At 36.1% G+C, this 18,772-nt stretch overlaps 1 protein-coding gene across 4 annotated transcripts in view; it reads left to right on the plus strand.

Annotated features, from left to right (window-relative positions):
- Gigyf2 (GRB10 interacting GYF protein 2) overlaps window positions 1–18,772 on the plus strand; it is a 120,425-nt gene that overhangs the window by 12,644 nt on the left and 89,009 nt on the right. For all 4 annotated transcript variants that reach the window (XM_047543342.1, XM_047543340.1, XM_047543341.1 and 1 more), the window contains one exon: window positions 13,281–13,363. In XM_047543342.1, coding sequence (XP_047399298.1) covers window positions 13,323–13,363 — 41 coding nt within the window. In that variant the 5' untranslated portion in view covers window positions 13,281–13,322. The remainder of the gene's footprint in view (window positions 1–13,280; window positions 13,364–18,772) is intronic.

An 18,772-nucleotide genomic window follows, 5' to 3' on the forward strand; every position in this document is an offset into this window, starting at 1 on the left:
GTTTCTCCTTGCTGTGTTTGTCAAGGTGAAACTTAACACAAGCGTTTATCACTTCTTCATGTTGATAGTGATTATCTGAACCCAGAAGTCATCTCTCTCCTCCGTGCTCTTCTTAAGGTAGACTAAGAGAGGGACCAGAGTCTGTCTTCTCTTTGTTGTAAACCCAACAGTAAGATTGATTTCTTCCCTCTCCCCTTCTTTGAAAATGCACTTGTATGTACAAAGTGATAGTTGAGGTTCCAAAGAAAGACTGAAAAAAGACGAGGAATCCAGGAAAACCATGGAAAAACAGAAAAGTAAAACTAATTATACTAATAATCAGAAATAAAAAACCAACAATAGGGGTAAATTTAGCTCACAGTCTTTTCAAAGTTGACAAAAGGGCCGAACTACATTACATCAAGTACAAGGATGCAGTTTATTGAAGAAGATAGATTTCCTGATAATAATTGTATAAGGAATAGATTACTTGAATTTACTTACAAGGAATTTTGAGTAATGGACAAAGTCAGAAATAGTTGTTTAGAAGTATTCTCTCAGGGGTTTGTTCTGTTTGGTGTTTTTTTTTTTTTTTTTTTTGGTACTAGGGATTGAACTCAAGTGTGCTTTACCACTGGGCCACATTCCCAGCCCCTTTTTATTTTTTGATTTGAGATAGGGTCTCACTAAGTTCCTTAGGGCCTTGCTAAATTGCTGAAGCTGGCCTTGAACTTGCCATCCTCCTGCCTCAGCCTCGCTGGGATTACAGGCATGTGCCATTGCATCTGGCGCTCTCTGGTCTCTTTAAGCCAACTCTTTAAAATTTGTGGATAGTTCTCTGTTTGGAGTCCTTATCCTTAGAACTGGGATATGTCCAGGGAGAGAAAAGACCACAGGAGGAAAATGAGACAGCCTTGTCATCTACTTTGACATAGTTGGTTTCAGCCTGAGAAAGATATCTAAGATAATCTCAGAACTACCAGAATGCTTTGCCCACGTTCACTCAGAAGCTATTTCCATCCTTTTCTGACTCCTTCCTTAAAGGTTTGAGTGATTCTGTCTTTCAGAGATACTAGGACAAGTTCTCCCAGAATCCTTGGGGACTGCTAATTCCACTATGCCATGTGTTCCTATCTTTGCCTGTCATTGTCTGGAATGAAAGTCTTTCTAGTTATTCATCCTTTGTTGTAGTCTTATCCTCATATGATTCAGTTTCTTCTCTTTCTTCATATTGACTTCTCTGAAATGTCATTTTGTTTTGAATCTCTGCATTGTGGTAAGCTAGTTAGTTATAAGATATTTTCAGGCCTTCTTAAGCTCATCTTGCCCTGATAATTTTGCCTTTTGTCTTCTGAGGTTTTCTGTAGATTCTCCTAGGATAGGTGCCTCATTTTTATTCCTATTATACCTTCTTTTTGACATTACCAAATCTCATGTCAACTTCTGTTTTTGCTTTTTTCACCATGGTGCCTCAGTCACAGTTTTGCCAGCCCTCTCCACTTTGCTCTTTTATTCTTTGCATTCACTGTGCTGACAAAACTTTAACCCAGGACTGGGGCTATAGCTCTGTTGATAGAGTGCTTGCCTTGGAAGCACAAGGGCCCTGGGTTCAATCCCTAGCACTGCAAAAAAACAAAAAAGCAACCCAAAAAAACAAAGCCTAACCAAACCAAAAAAACGTTAACCCACTTGTAGTTCTTTTGTCAGCTTTCTCTGTCCTATATGTAGGCTGCTAAGTTGGAGAGAAAAGCCCACCACCTTGCAAATAGGTGCCCTATCTTGACTGGGATCTCCTTCAGATAAATGGATTGAGTTGTCTTAGGTTGGATTCTGGAACAGAACAAGAACACTGTTGGGAAAACTGGTGAAATCTGAATAATCTCTGGAGTTGATAGTGATTTACTAATGTTGGTTGGTCTGTTTAGTTTTTATGAATGTACGGTTTTTTTTTTTTTTTTTTTTTTTTTTCTTTTGGGATACTGGGGATTGATCCAGAGGTGCTTTACCACTGAGCTGCATCCTCAGCTCTTTTTGTTTTATGAGGTAGGGCCTAGCTAAATTGCTTAGGGCCTCACTAAGTTGCTGAGACTGACTTCGAACTTAAAATTCTCCTGCTCAGCCTCCTGAATCACTGAGATTACAGACAGTGCCTGACTTGTACTGTGGTTCTTTAAGTATTAACATTAGGGGAAACTGAGGAAACTCTCTGTATTGACTTTGTTATGATTATTACTTTTTAAAATAAATTAACCATTCTTAGTTTTTTTTTTTTTTTTTTTTTTTTTTTTAACACTATTTTAGGGCAGCAGCTGTCTACTTCTTCTCAAACCCTATGCTGTCATCATCTCTGTCATTCACTTCTCTGGAAAAATTCAGGCCATCAAACGTGATTCCCTTCAATTTCTTCTCAGTTCCCCACCAAAAAACCCCCAAAACCACTCACGCAAACGACTCTGGAGGCATCCTGTCATTTGGATCTACTTTTTTATATCACAGTGGGATAGGAGTAAAGGTTATTTGTTTTTGTTGTTTTTTTTTTTCCCCCATTTATTCTCTGAAATCTTCTTTTAGTGCTTCTCAAAGACTTCAGTTACATTTTTTTTTTTGCTAAGTTTCTTTATCTTTTAATTCTACTAGTGCTTTATTAGTGGGTATTTTCATGTAAAGTATGGAAAATTTTTACTCCTTCACTCTTTTACATCAATATTTTGGGGGCATATTTACATAAACAATGTATTTTAAAATGTGTTGGACAGGGCTGGGGAGATAGCTCAGTCAGTAGAGTGCTTGCTTTGCAAGCACAAAGCCCTGGGTTCGATCCCCAGCACCGCAAAAAAAAAAAAAAATGTGTTGGACATAGGTATATTCTCTGTATTATGTAACTTACCTTAAATTCTTAGTAATTATAGCTCTTTTCATATCAATAAATAGTTATACCATTACCTTTTTCTCCCCTACTGGTACAGATGCATCTTGACATATGATGGTGCTATATCCCTATAAACTCACCCTATGTTAAAAATATTGTAAGTCTAAAATGCGTTTAGCACACTTTATATTGAACATTATAACTTGGCAACACAGTACAGGCACTATAGGGTAACACTTGTTATCCCTCATAATTCTGTGGCTGACTAGAAACTAGTTCACTGCTGCTGGTTCAGTATTGCAAGATTTGTATTGCCCGGGAAAAGGTGAATTTGAAGTATAGTTCCTACTGAATAGAATAACTTGTACTATTTTAAAACTGAAAAATCACAAGCCAAACCATTCTAAGATGTGTCTTCAGTGATGTGTGATGGAGTTTTAAACACCCCTCTCTTCCTTTTTAGCTTTTGCTAATTCATTCTCTTCCAGGTTATCCCCAGTGATCTTTCTGAGTACAGTTTTCATCTCAGACACTTTTCCTGCCCAACTTTTCATAGCCTTTCATTGGCCTTGAGATGTAAAATACAAAGACTTATGTGATCTGACCTCTTCTTTACCAATTTTCAATTTTTTAGCCTTGTTCCACAATTTACTGCCCCAGAGCACTTAAGTTGTGTTTTGTTTAGCATTCCCTCTACCACTCTCTCTCTACCTTACCCTTATAGACTTTGTCTCATTCTTTGTAGCTTTTATTTTTGGAGTCCTCATTATGTGGGTTTAACACTTGGCAAGCTGCTTAACTTCTTTGTGCCCTATTTTATCATCTACAAAATGTGGCTAAAAAATCTATCTCAAGTAAGAGAATACATAAAATCACTTTTAACGCTTAGTAAGTACATATTGGTCAGGAAATGCTAGCAGCTATTATAACTAGACATCTTAAGTGTTATTCCTTTTATTTTAGGATTAGTTTCCCAATATTCCCAGAGCTTACTTTATATAGTTTAGTGCTTATAACATTGTGATTATTACCCTTTTTATTTAATTGCTTTTTTATGAGACTGACATAGTGATGCCAGGGATTGCTACAGTATTTCTTGTTTATTAATTGGATTAGGAATTACCAGGAAATGTTACCAGAATCCATTAGATTTTTTATATCGAATCAAAGAAAATACAGGATTTTCTTTAGAAAATCTAACCTTATAAATTCCTATATGTGAAGTGCATTATTTTGTAGAAAAATTGGGCCTAGTTGTAAAGGCTTATGGAGTAAGAGAGATCAGGATGGGTATCCCATGTCCCTTTAGGTGGCCTATAGTAGTAATGACTTCCAACCTTTTACAGTTTGGAATTAAAAAAGTAAGTCAGATGGGAGTGGGTCCCATTTCCCAGTGCTCTTTATTGGAAAATCAGAAAATGCAAAGTCTAAAGAAAATAAGAGTTCCAATAATCCTTGAGGATTTGCCATCATTTAAATCTGATAAAATTTCACTATGGAAATCAGTCAGAGTGTTTGTTTATTTGTATTTGTTTTGTAATATTTAATGGAGTTTTACTAGTTTAAAATTTGTTTGAAGATATATGTGACAAGAAGTCTAAAATTACAAGAGATTGCCCAATAGGAAACAAATCTTGTCTACTCCATTATACCAACCCCTCTCTAATTTTTTTTTTTTTCCCCTCTTGCTATAATGGGGATCCAACTAGGGACCTCACACATGCTAGGCAAGTGCTCTACCACCCAGTCCAACAGTCCCTCTCAGAGAAGTACTTATGTTTTTATGCATTCTTCCACAAAATTTTTTGTTGTGTATTTAGTAACATGTGAACATATATGCTTTTCAGAAAAAAAATCTCTAATTTAATATATTTTCAGGTAAAAATGATCTGTTAGGTTAGTCTTCTAAAATTTAGGAAGTTCCTAGTTGTAAAATGATGAATTGGTCCTTATCTAACTGTCTTAAAATGCCACACATAGTAAAGCTCACTGTTTATATGGTGGTATAATACAATACATATAGTTAAGTAAACACCAGTATAAATTGGCAGCCTAGACACTCTTAAGAAAAGTTCCAGGCCTGGCTCCCCATCATTGCAGACCTCTGCAGTCCCACCTCCTATAGTTTGTTCTTTTTGGTAAGCCATTGTAGATGTGAATTGCTTGTATTGCTTGAACTCAGTTAGTCTGCTCCTCTGCTTCTCAGACTTCATTTCCTGTGCCTTCTGTCATTTCCACTAAAGCCTTTCCTGGTCCTTTCCCCTTGACCTTTAGTTGAATTGTTTTAGGTTTGTTTCTCTCTTGAGAGCTCTTATTCCTTGAGTTCAATGCCCCTGTGTCCTTAGGGCCCAGCAGAGACTGGCACTTGGTAGGTATTTGATGAGTGTTTTCTGACTTGAAGACCAGATGTCATTTTGCAGTGTAAATATCTTTCTTGTTTTAACTTTTTTGACTTTAAGCTGTATTAGCCCATTCAAAGGAACAGTGATGAACTGGGCATTTTTTTCAGACTCAAGGAAGGAAGATAAGAAGCACCAGACTTGTTATTTTTTAAAACTGATTTGTGCATGTAGTTTGTTCATGGGTTCCTTTTTTTAAAAAAATTGATATTTGTTTATAGTTCTATGATTTAAAAAAAAATTTTTTGTAGGTGAAGATGGACAACATGCCTTTATTTAATTAACTAATTTATTTTTATGTGGTGCCAAGGATTGAACCCAGTGCCTCACACGTGCTACACTGAACTACAGTCCCAGCCCTTTTCATTTTGAGACAGAGTCTCCCTAAGTTGAGGCCCAGGCTGTTCTCAAATTTGGGCTCTTCCTGCTTCAGCCTCTGGAGTAGCTGTGTCCAATTTAGCATATATTTTAATGGTTACTATATTTAACTACTGTTTTCATTCTGAATGAGTCAAAGCACGAGTATAGAACGGAGTCCTGTCTTTTAAAAACTTAAAATCTAGCTGTTTGTCAAGATATATGTAAGTGAAAAGTTTAATAAAAATAATAGTATGAGTCTGAGAAGTGTAGCTCAGTGGTAGTGTTTGCCTCGAATGTGTGAAGCCCTCCGTTTCATCTCCAACACTGCCCATCTCCCCCAAAATTCCATCACAAAAATAACAGTGTGCAACTTAAAGTACGGTATTAAATGAATAGTGTGTATTATGTTGAACTATCGTGAACTTTGAATAATTTTCTTTAAAGAAATCATACTGTGTATTTTGAGTAAACTGAGTTTTGGAAATCTGTCCAATAGTGAAAGCATAAATATAAAAGATTGTTTTATTATAGCATTGTTCATAATGGCAAGAAATTGGAAAGTATCCATTTCTGTAGAACGTTATATAACGTTCAAAATCTGTGGCTTAGTTCTATATCTATTTACTAGGGGTTATTCCTTGCAAATATACTGAGAGAAATGCATGTTTCTGAAAAAAGTAGGTAGTATCATTCTAGTTTTGTAAAAGTAGATGGCTAATTGCCCTTCCATGTATATGTGAATGCATGTTTGAATGTGAGTAGAATCATGGAGGGACACTTTCTAGACTGTTAACATGTTACCTTGGGAGTTGGGAATAGAGGGAGGTGAGAGTGATCATTAACTTTTTGGAGGTTAATATTTGTTGTGTTGTAGGTATAGTGAAAACAGTATATCCAGGGTACCTTCAGTGAAGAAGGCTAGAGTCAGTGAAGTTGAGTTTAAGTCAAAAGTTTGAACTGGAAACGTCTAACTATATGCCTTTCTCTTTCTTGTATTCTTCTGCACATTGTTTGCTGAAGTTTTGTTCTTGTCCCTTGTGTTGGTATCTTCTTGATTTTTGCTTTGAGGTAACCTCATTGAGTTTTTGGTTGTAGCTTTCTGGATTCATTGCCAAATATGTGTCTCCCTATCCGGACTCAGCTCCAGTTCAAGGTCTTTTGGACATCTTGTTAGGCACCTTACATTTATTTTTTCCAAAACCATATTCAAAGTTCTTCCTCCAAAATTAGTTTCTATTTTCTGCTTCCTCTTAGGCTTTTTAATACAGATATGAAAAATTCCTCACCCCAAGTATTAAATCTTACAGATTCCCTTCTGTTTCTGAATCCTTTGTTTTAGACACTCTTTTCCAGAGGCAGCAGTGCTTTTTCTACTTTGAGAAATATTTTATGGAGTAGGTAGTTTAAATGGATCCTTGATTTCGTACAGGCCATTCTAAGGGAGGGTGAATTGACTTCTGTGGAAAGGGAATGACATGAGTACAACCAAAAAACAAGTTAAATGCAGTGGATATCAGAAAGTTCTTATTTGATTTTCAGTTGAGTGATAAAATAATAGTGGATTGAGTTGGATAGGCATGTGTTGTCAAGAACCTGAAATACGCGCTGGGGATGTTGCTCAGTTGGTAGAGTGCTTACCTCGCAAGTACAAGGCCCTTGGTTCAATCCCCAGCACCGCAAAAAAAAAAAAAGAACCTGAAATACTAGGAGTTTTGATCATACATTCTATGTATGTATGTATATATGATGTATGTATGTGTGTATGTATTTTTTGCTACTGGGTATTGAACCCAGGAGGCTTTGCCACTGAGCCACATCCCTAGCCCTTTTAATTTTTAATTTTTTATTTTGAGACAGAAATCTCACCATGCTCAGCCCTATACTCTTTAAAAACACTGTGAAGTTGGGCATGGTAGCACACACCTGTAATCCCCAGCAGCTGGGAAGGCTGAGGTAGGAGGATTGCCAGTTCAAGGGCAATCTCGGTAACTTAGAGAGGCCTTAGTAATTTTAGCAAGACCCTGTCTCAAAATAAAACATAAAAAGGACTGAGGATGTGGCTCAGTCGTTAAGAACCCCTGGGTTCAATCCCTGGTAACCCCCTCCAAACCCCCCCAAATAAATAAGTGAAAAATAAAGTGTATGTTGTGTCCGCAGTGGTGCTTTAGGGAAATTGATCTTGAGGCTTAGTCTGGGAAACAAATTAGAAGTTTTATTGTAATAATTCAGATGTGAGTTAAAAGGGTTTGGACTATAACAAAAGAAGAATGTAAGAAGAATCTTTAGGAATTAACCAAATTTGAGGCAGAATGACTGCATATGAGGGCTAGAAGAGAGGAGGGAGTTTCAGAAGACTGGTCATTTGAAGCCTGACTGATCAGTAAACTGTGAAAACAGTGGTGTCACTTGGGAATTCCCAGAATAAGGACCTAACTCAGGACCTGGGGAAGTCCTTGACATATGTGATGAAAAATAATTTCAGCATGTGCTAGTCAGACACAGATTTATTTAACCAGATACACATTCAAGAGAGAATTGGGAACTGGACAGACACGTTGCAGAAGAAGATATACAGACAATTAACAAATATATGAAAAAGTGTTCAGCATCTCTAGTAATTAGAGAAATGCAAATTAAAACAACTCTTTGAGATTTCATCTTACTCCAATTAGTATGGCTATTATCAAGAACACAAGTGATAGTAGATGTTGGCATGGATGTGGTGAGAAAGGCACACTTGTACATTGCTGGTGGAGTTGCAAATTTGTGCAGCCACTCTGGGGATCAGTATGGAAATTCCTCAGAAAACTTGGAATGGACGTACCTTTTGACCCAGTTATCCTATTCCTCGGTTTATATCCAAAGGACTTAAAATTCGCATACTACAGTAATGCAGCCACATCAATGGTTATAGCAGCTCAATTCACAATAGCTAGATTGTGAAACCAACCTAGATGCCCTTCAAGAGATGAATGGATAAAGAAACTGTGGTATATATACACATTGGAATATTATTCAGCCATAAAGGAGAATAATATTATGGCATTTGCAGATAAATGGATGGAATTGGAGACTATCATGCTAAGTGAAATAAGCCAATCCCCCAAAAAGGCCAAATGTTTTCCCTGATAAGTGGATAATACATAATGGGGGTGGGTGGGTGGGCGATAAAAGAATAATGGAGGAACTTTAGATTACCTAGAGGGTAATGAGAGGGAGGAGGGGGCAGGGGTATGAAAGATAGTGGAATGAGACAGACATCATTACCCTATGTACATGTATGATTACACAAATGGTATGAATCTGCATCAAGCACAACCACAGAAATGAAGAGTTTGTGTATAATGAATCAAAATGCAGTCTGTAAAAATTTTAAATATATTAAAAAAAAGAACGGGGACTATCTCAGGGAGAGATGTCTTTTTTAGGGTAAATAAAGTAAGGAATACACATTCAAGGGAGGGTACTGGCCCTCTGGACAATGAGAAACTTTGGGGTAAAGCAAGGACTATACATTCCAAGGATATTGTGGGCCATTTTCAGAGGCAAAGACAGTAACCCCTTGGTGTGGGGTATTTATTTTATTATGGACAGTTGCTAGGGGTAGGACTGGAGGTGAAGTCAGGGCAGAGTTATACAATTTTGCATAGGTGTCCTTGGTTTTGCCTTCATGTTACTTTTTGCAGGCAAGAGCATGGGTCAAGCAACAGCTCAGGCTAAGGACAAGGACTGGGTTGCTCACGAATGCATATTTTCTTTCTTTTCTGTTTTTTTTTTTTTCTTAGCGCCGTAGCAGGTATTAACCCTGGAATGTTCTGTCATTTTGAAAGGTCTCACTAAATTGCCCAAGCTGGCTTCCAACTTGAGATCTTCCTGCCTCATCCTCCTGAGTAGTGGGGTTACAGGCTATAAACGCTTGTTTTGCATTTCAAAGGTTCATAGGTGTTTCCTGCATTCCAAGGGTTCTTGGGTGCTTCTCTTTTGGGACTCAGTGTAACTTTCTTTTGTAATTTTTAGGACATGGGTGGGGATCTACCCCTGTCAATGGGCTATTTAGAAATTTGTGGGAGAGTTTTCATTGCTTTTGTTATAATGACCTTCCCGCTCCCTGTGTGTCCTCTTTGCCACTCCACAAGTTTGTGGCTTCTACCCTTAGGTTAATACAGCTCACCACTGTAGAGCAGAAAAGTTCAAGATAGTATCTGAACAGAGTTTATAGTTAAATGAACCATAGGTACTCTGAGGAACATGAAAAAAGAGGAAAAGTGAAAATTTGGGAATGTCAATGTATTGGAAAGGAAATAAAGATAAAAAATATCAGGCTAGTGTTAGTCATGGAGGAAGGAGGAGGAAGTAATTTTTTGAGAATACAGTCTAGAGAGGTAGAGTAGTGTGGTAGAGTACCAGAATACTGGTTCACAGTCCTGAATTGTTCTGTAAATCTAGAGCTGAAAACCACAAGACTTTTTAGGAGTTTGAACTGAAAACATTTGGAGAGGTGGTGAAGCCTGTTCTCCTTTCAATACCTCACTAACATCCTTAGAAAAGACTATTTATGTTTCTTCTTCTTTTTTTTTTCACTTTAGAAGATAGTATTTAGAAATAATGTGCAGTTTCCTTTCCAACCTAATTTATAATTAAGAGACATTGTGTAAGACATTCTCTCCAGTAAATATCTGGGCTCATTTAAATTGTTTGGGAAGGAACAGTCCTGGATGGGGAACTCAGAATTCAGAGTACAGTACTTAGAGCTTAAGTTAAAGGTCTTCAACAGCCATACCTCTTAGATTTCCTGCTTTAATTCATAAAGGAGAATGAACAGAGCACTTATTCAGGGCAGTGTTGGTCTTTGATAATTAAATCACTTGGCTTACTATTAAGTTCTGAAGAGTTCTTTAGAAATTTACAATAGAAATAATTTTCTTAGGGAAATGTTGTAAATGGCAGTTGGGTTCCCGGCATAAGGTATTTAAAAAAACGAATGAGCTTTTTAATGTGCATTATGGTAGTTTTGCAGTACCTAAAGATTTGTGTATAAGATGGATAATAAAGTTAATTGGAACAGGATTTCCTTGCACATTGTTCCAGGGCTTTTCTTATAGTTCAAGACTGCTGCCTGTGTTTGGGCAAGTGTACACTACACAATTCCAGGGACTCATTTGTATCATTTGTGTTAATGGTACCCCCAGAGTTTTATAGTTACACAAACTCTGACCATGTGTGATGGCCTTGTAGTAAGTTAAAAAGGAAAAAAAATCACGAAGCATGATTTTAATATTTTGATATTTAAAAAAATATTTAATACTATATTTAAAATTATTTTTAGTTGTACATGGGCATGATATCTTTATTTTTTTATGTAGTGCTGAGAATTGAACCCAGTGCCTCACAAGTGCTAGGCAAGCACTCTACCACTGAGCCACAACCCCAGCCCCCAATATTGACTTTTTTTTTTTTTCCAATATTGACTTTTAATTGGAATCTAATCACTTCACAAGTTTCAGTCTGGTTCATACCCTGACTTTGTTTATGAATTCAGAACCATTTTCCAATGATCAGAAGTCCTTTAGGTTAAAAACCTTTGGCTAGGTCGAGTTTAAAATGGTGGAAAAGTTCCTTCAAGTTTTGCATTATTAAAAAAAATCTTGGTTGATATAGTCTCTACAGCACTATTTAGTAGCTAAGTAGGTCCATAGAAAAATCATACTGAATTGATTTATGGTAAGTAGGTCATAAGTTTGGTAAGCAGGATACTTGTTTTAACAGTGGGTATTTTACTGGATTGTTTCAGTTGAGATGTACCATAATTTCAATTGAATCAGTTGCGAGGCTCTTAGAGATTATACTGTCAAGTAAACTTTAAACAAACTTTTCTTAATTGCTAAAATTTTTATTTTTTAATTTATTTTGCATTTCTGGAAAAAGTTATTAGATTTAGCAAATACTGTAGGTTTTTATTATATATCACTTATGCCTATATTATAATAGCAAAGTAAAAGTGAAATAAATTGGTGAAGATGGTTTTCAGCAAGTCTGACTCTTACAGATCACTTTTCAGCTAGTAATTGTGGAAGTCTCCCTCCTTTCTTCTTCTCACCAGTGCAGTAGTGTCTTTCAAAGTATCGACAATGCAGCAGTTCTTAAGGGAGTGCTCTAGTATTTTCTTATCAATTTTAAATTCAGTGATTTGATGATTGTGAATCTCTTAAAAGCATTATAAGTGGTTTGATTTTTAACTTATTTATTTATTTCATTTCTAAGAGGTCGGTATCTCACTATGTTGCTCGGGCTGGCCCCTAACTCTTAGGGTCAGGCTGTCTCCTGGTTCAGCCACCTGAGAGGTGGTACTACAAATGCTTACCACTGTGCATAGTAAATTTTTAACCCTTTTGAATACTTCAGGGTAACTTCACGTGACCATATGGTTTGCAGAGTAAGTGCATGAGCAGCTTGTGTTTTGTTTTCTTTCTTATGTCCTGTGAAGCACTTGGAATTATTCCTCCAACTGTGGATAGTTACTTCACGATATCCCACAGTTGTTTTGTTTCCTTTGTAATATACAGTAAGTTTTATTTCAGTGCAGAATCATCTTGTAATCATTTTGAAGACTTTTTAAGCAGCAGTTGAACTAAAAATAAGCCTGTGTGCAGACAACTGGCACAATTGCCACACAGCCAATGGCAGTTATAACTTTTAGTTAAGATGCATTCTAACTTCAGTAAAATTAAAATATAAAAGAAAGTATGTATTTTAATAATATTTTATGGTATATTTACCTTTTTTTTGGTACCAGGAATTGAAACCCAGCAGTGTTTAACCACTGAGCCACATTCCAAGCCCAGGGTCTTGCTAAGTTGCTTAAGGCCTTGCTACGTTGTGAGGCTGGCTTTGAACTTGTGATCCTCCCTCTTTAGCCGCCTGAGTTACTGGGATTATAGGAATGTGCCTCCATGCATGACTATATTTACAATTTTTTATAGCTTTAATTATCCATTTTCTAAGCTCTAATCTCTTAACATTGTGGGATCCCCTTGCCTGATGGGGTCTTGATAAATTGCTCAGGATGGCCTTGAAATCCTGACCCCTTTGCCTCAGTCTCCTGAGAAGCTGGGAATACAGATGTGTGCCACAGTGCCTGGCTTTACAGTTGGTTTTGAAATTTCACTCATGAGATTTATTAGCTTATTATTTTAACTTGATGATCCAAGGTGATTTTTTAAAGCATCACTTAAGTGTAAAGTGCTGAGTAGATATTGGGGAATAGGTGTGGCAGATGGCTGTGAGGTAGGTGAGGAGGGTCCTTATTTTAGTAATCTTTGTTGTCCCTCATGGTGATGGGGAAGCCTTTGCAAGGAAGTAATAAAAACTAAAGGAGAAAATCCTTTAACTTGCCGCAAATGCTCTGCATAGTCTGCTTCTGTCTTAGAAGTCTAAACTTATGCCGTCCTCCCTTTCCCAGATAAACATAAGATGATGATGATTTGAAGGGAAAGGGTGGATTTATTCATTTCATTTTGCCTGCATACTGTTATAAATAGGAATTTAAAAAATGTAATTTCTTGTTACTTCTGTTGAGAGGAACATAAGCAAAGAACTCTTAGCTGTGCTTTCTGACCTGGAGAATTCTGCATTTAATCTTGCCTGATTTGTGGAGATATTCTTCTCTTTAACAGGTTTCTTCCCACATAAAACTCTTTGTAAAAATACGGAGAAGAATGGCAGCGGAGACGCAGACTCTGAACTTTGGGCCTGAATGGTGAGTTTTCAAAGTCTCATCCTTTTTGATATTGTATGACTAATGCAATAGAAGGTATCTGATCAGGTACTGGGTGGTGTTTACATGTACATGTTTTTGAGACTTTGCTTCATGTGCCTAGTTGAAAACTAGTAATAAATTATATTTGGTAAATGACTGCATTCTATACTTCATTGGAATGTTTTTCTTGGTCTGGTTATGTAACTAACGGTAATGAAATTAAAACTCTCTTTAGCTCCACCACCCTAGAAAATTGTTTTTTTGTTTGAGCCCTTATCTAGGTACATTTTTTTGTGCATATTAAATTTTATATAATTGTAACATTTTAATATGTATGTTTTCTGCTACAATGTTTTGATTGCTATTCATAGAAGCATTTGAAAAATCATTTTGTAGGGAAATATTATTTGAATTTTGTTTTATTGATGGGCTAGGCAGGTGGTCCAGAAATATACTGGCTATTAGCAGTAGCCCATCTAGGATTAAGTTAGCATTTTCCATAATAACAATTAATTGACCTTTGAGTCTCTTACAGATGTGTTTGGACCCCGAATATGGAATTCTCATGGAATTTTGAGATCCATCACATTGTAGTGTGACTTTCCCCCCCTCTTCCTTTTCCCCAAAAGTTGGTGATTGAAGATCCTCTCTTCAGTGGCGTGAATAATGATAGTTACTTTTTCTATTCATACCTCGAATAACCCCTTTGGTAATGTCAGAGGCAGTGTCTAAAGTAGATAAATTGGAGTAGTGTCTTAAACATCCTTGATTATTCAGGTGCTAGTGGTTTGATAAGTAATGCAGATCCTGTAGTAGCTCTCTATTTGAGGACTTGCCCTGTTGTATACATTTCTTTTTATATGTAATTCCTAGATTTTCTTAACCTTTATAGCTAGCATTTGGAGACTGAGGAGAAATCACTATTTGAAGTCCTGAGAACTGATGGAACTCCTATACTTGGAGAGTTTATTTTGAAAATGTTGACTTAATATTGTACCTGTTTTTAGTGATTATTTTATATTTTAAAACTAATTTTCTTATTATTAGATCATGTTTCTAGAAAAATTAGAAATTATAAGTAATTCAGAAGAAGGTATAATCACCATAATTTTACCATACATGGGTAACCACTGTAAATATCTTGGTGTATCTTTCCAGGTGGTTTTATGTATCTTATTTGTATATGTGTACATTTATTTTTACAGAAATGGGATCATAACTGTGCATTAAATTTTGTAACTTTAAAAAAAAAATCACTAAATCCAAAGCATCTTTTTTATCAATAAATATTTCCTATTCTATTAAATAGTTGCATTGTATGGATGTACTATTATTTATTTATTTAACTAGTCCTCCAGATAGCATATAAAGGCTAGTCTCAGTTTTTCATTATTCTTAAAAATATTTTTAAGGAACATTCTTATAGCTAAATCTTTATTCATACCTCATTAACTTCTTTTACCAAGTGAATTAAATTACTATAGTTCACTTTGTAAAGCATTTTGTGTGTAGCTCTTCTGTCATTATTTAGAATTTGTAATTTGCTTCTTTTGTATTTATATACCTTCATGTCTTTTTCTTTGTAAAAACATAATTAAAACTATTAGGTAGTTTAAGAAACTTAAAAAAAAACTCACTGTTAATACGTAACAAAAAAGCAACACTAGAAATTTAACTGGAACAAAGGAGGAACAAAACTGGTGATACTGTAGAGTTAATTCATATTTAGCTTAATGTCTTATATTGGGGGTTGGCAAATTGTGACCTGTAAATAAAGTTTTTGTAAATAAAGGTGTATTGGAGGACAGCTGTACCTATTTGTTTCCATATTATCTGACTACTGTTATGCTACTTGGACAAGGTTGAATAGTTAAATCAGAGGCCATCTGGTTTGCAAAACTTAACTATTTTCTCTTTGGCCCATTATAGAAAAAATGGGAGTGGGGGGGGCAAAGGAAAAAAAAAAAAAGAAAGAAAAAGGAAAAATTTGCTGGCTTATAACCTTCGCCATACGTTCCCAACCAGTCATCTTAGTGTGTCATGACCCAGTCTGTCAGTAGCATCTTACACATCTTCCTTTACATTGGTATTCTGAGTTTCGTTTGATGGTGTTTAGTTTGATCAGCCCAATGTTTCATACAAAAATTTTAATTGAGGGAACTTTAGCAGAGGGAAATTGCCAGTTCTTTAAATCCTTAAGTAGTAGCTTTATCTAATTGTTACCTCTGTTACCTGATAAGCATTAGAATTTAGGAGCCTTCTCTCAGTCACATGAAATGCTGTGAAACTGAAGAATTGAGGTCTGAGTAGGCACTTCTTATTTATACCGTCTATCAAAAGGAAATAAATGAGTCCCTTAAATAACTCAAGTAGCCCTGAGCTAGAAAGCTACAGTATGACTGCTACCATATTTTTCTGCATGTAACATGTTCATTATGAAACATGAGGTAAGGAGCTGTTTTCAAAGTACTTGAGAATCAAGGGTTAGAGTTATTACATTGAGTCAGTGTAACTGAACCATACAGAATCATTTAGTGATGATCTCATTGCTAAGGTAATCATTTTTTAAATGAATAACGTAAAACATAATGTTTAATAATACATGCACAAAATGAAGAGATTTATTCATTCTTGGGGGGCAGTTGTGAAGATGGGAGAGCATTGAAGATTGCGATGGGGATGGATCACACCCTGTAGACTTGGACTCTTAAGAAACTTAGACCACGACAGAATCATTAGGTCTTAGATTATATTTAAAGTAAAGAGCTATATCACAGAATCACCAAAGCAGTTTAAAAGGGTGTGATAGATTTAATGGAGAACTTAATCATTTCTAGGTATAAAATAGGAGTCATTTTTTCAAAGCCTTTCCTCAAATTCTACTACCTTAAACCTTCCTGACCCATCTCTACAACTCACCCCCGTCTCTGCCTCCCTCCCTGTCTTATTCATGGTCTGTATCAGAGTGTAACATGCCAAATATTTTATGCATTTATTTTCTTTGTTTTTTATATTCCATGCTCCAACCCTCACTAGACTGTGAGCTCCATTGAGGGCAGGTACTTGGTCTGGATTTTTGTATAGCTTGTTCATTGCTGTATCTCCAGTGTCTGGCACATAGTTAGGCACTCAATAAATGTTTGTTAAATGAATGAGTAAATTATTGCAAAGTAAAGTTGTTTTAAATGTTTTGCTATTGTAAGTGATATGTATATATTTTTTTCTTGAATGGTTTTGTTTGTATTGCTGATCATTTTCTTTGGATTAATTCCTTGAAAGTGGCATTATTAAATCAAAAGTTTTCATTTTTAAGGTTTTGGGATGATATATGGGCAGGTTGATGAATTCAATTCCCATCCCCTGTGAATTTACTTCACCCTTGACAAAACACTTGGTACTATCTTGATAAGTTTTGGTCCTAAATCCCTTTGGTTTAGGTCTTTGGGAATTTTTTGTTGTTGGTCCCTGTAACAAAATAAACAGACCCATTTCAGAAAACCTGGAGGAAACAATATTACTGAAAGAAAAATTAAAAATTTAAGTTTCCCTTAATCCTACCACCCAAAGAGCTTTTGGTAACATGTTGATTTGAATCCCATTATTTTTTTTCTTGGCAAATGAATACTTTGAGACATTTATAAAACATACAGCTTTATTTGTTTTATTTGGGAATTTATAGAATTTTGTGATGATCAAAAAAAAATCCACTCAGATAAGTTTAGATGAGAACTTTATTATAGGGAGAGAAATTGTAGACCTGGTTTTATGGGGAAGGAGCCAAGGAAATTTCTTCAGGGTTTCCTTTGTCTCCTTTCTCCATTGGTCTTAAGGATGTCTTCCCAGGTCTTGCCTTGCAAAAGAGGGAGGTAGTTTTCTGCCCCAGAACACTTTGTTTAGATTTAAAAAAAAAAAAAAAAAATAGTTACCATTTTGTGGTTTATCTCTTTCTATGTTTGCCTCAGATAGCACTAATTCCATTAAGAGAGACATTGTATTTCTGAATTCTGCTAAACCCATTGTTTAGCTTAGTGTACCCCAGAGGTAGACACTTAAATGTTTGTTGAATGTAAGTATTTATGTCTTTTTGGGAACAGAGGGTTGGGGTGGCGGGGAGAATGCAAACTGAGATGGTTAGCTTACTATTCAAAATCTGTGTAATTGTGGAAAAATGGAGTAGTTCTGGAGGATGGAATGTGTTAAAATTTCCAGTTTTCAGAAGGCTATAAGAAGTAGTAAACTATAGGGGTAGTTAATTATATCTAAAGGTATATTTTAGAAGAGAATACTAAGATTTAATTTCAGAAGACTTTATCAAGTGCCTGCTGTATTCTGTGTCTGTCTAGATCTCAGCCTCTCCGCTTTCTTTCTTGACTATCATTCCAACTCTTGTCTCCTCATTTAGCCTGCCTTTTCTTCCCTGTTCTTTGCACTTTTCTTCTCCCTAGAATCCCTCTCTCCTCCATTGGTGAAAATGTTTAGGAAGAGTATTCTTGACAGCAGAAAAGGCATGTGTAAGGACAAGGTGGCAGGAAAGTGTAGATTTAAGAGGAACTCTACTATATTAGATTTTACTATAACATGAAATGTGAGAGAAATGAGGTCGGAGGTGACCCTTTTAAGAATCTTAAGGTTTTGTTTGATTATTGTGTGCCAATAAAGAACTGGAGAGAGTTTTACTCAGATTTGCTTTTGAAATAAAACTTTTTATAATGTGCAGAATGAAATAAGACTAATTATGTAATTTAGGATGCTGTTATAAAAATAAAAGTATGAATTAGAATGAAGTTATTGGATCAAGAAGCCAGGTGCAGGGGTACACACCTGTAATCCGGGAGACTGAGGCAGGTTCTTCACAAGTTTGAGGCCAGCTTCAGCAACTTAGCTAGACCCTGTCTCAAAATAAAAAACAAAATGGGCTGGGAATGTGGCTTAGGGGTTTAGCATCCCTGGATTCAATTCTCAACTTAGAAAACAAAACAAAACAAAATATATGACTTGAGAGACTTAGGATTTATTAAGATGTGTATGTGGTATAGAAGATAGTAGAAGGTGAGGGGAGTAAAAGATAAACCCCAGACTATTATTTAGTGCTGATTAGGTAGCATTCTTGTCTGCCTCAGGAAATGGAGGTTGGGATAAATGAACTGAGTAAGGTTTGGGCATATTGACCCTGATGGGCTCTCCACAGTTCTATACGAAGACCTGCCTCTGCAGGAGAGGTCAGAGCTGGACTTAAGAATCATGAACTTACACAGAAAAGCTTTTTGACTCCCAAACGTTCACACATCTATATTGACATTCCACATTGCTTTTATAAGCTGAAGTTTGGATTTTGAATGACACTTAGCAAGTGTAGATGGGGCAGGTATGGGGGTATTAGGAATTCTGCTGCGGCACCTATCAGTTACT

Source organism: Sciurus carolinensis, chromosome 3 (genome assembly GCF_902686445.1).
Source record: "Sciurus carolinensis chromosome 3, mSciCar1.2, whole genome shotgun sequence".
Lineage (NCBI taxonomy): Eukaryota > Metazoa > Chordata > Mammalia > Rodentia > Sciuridae > Sciurus > Sciurus carolinensis.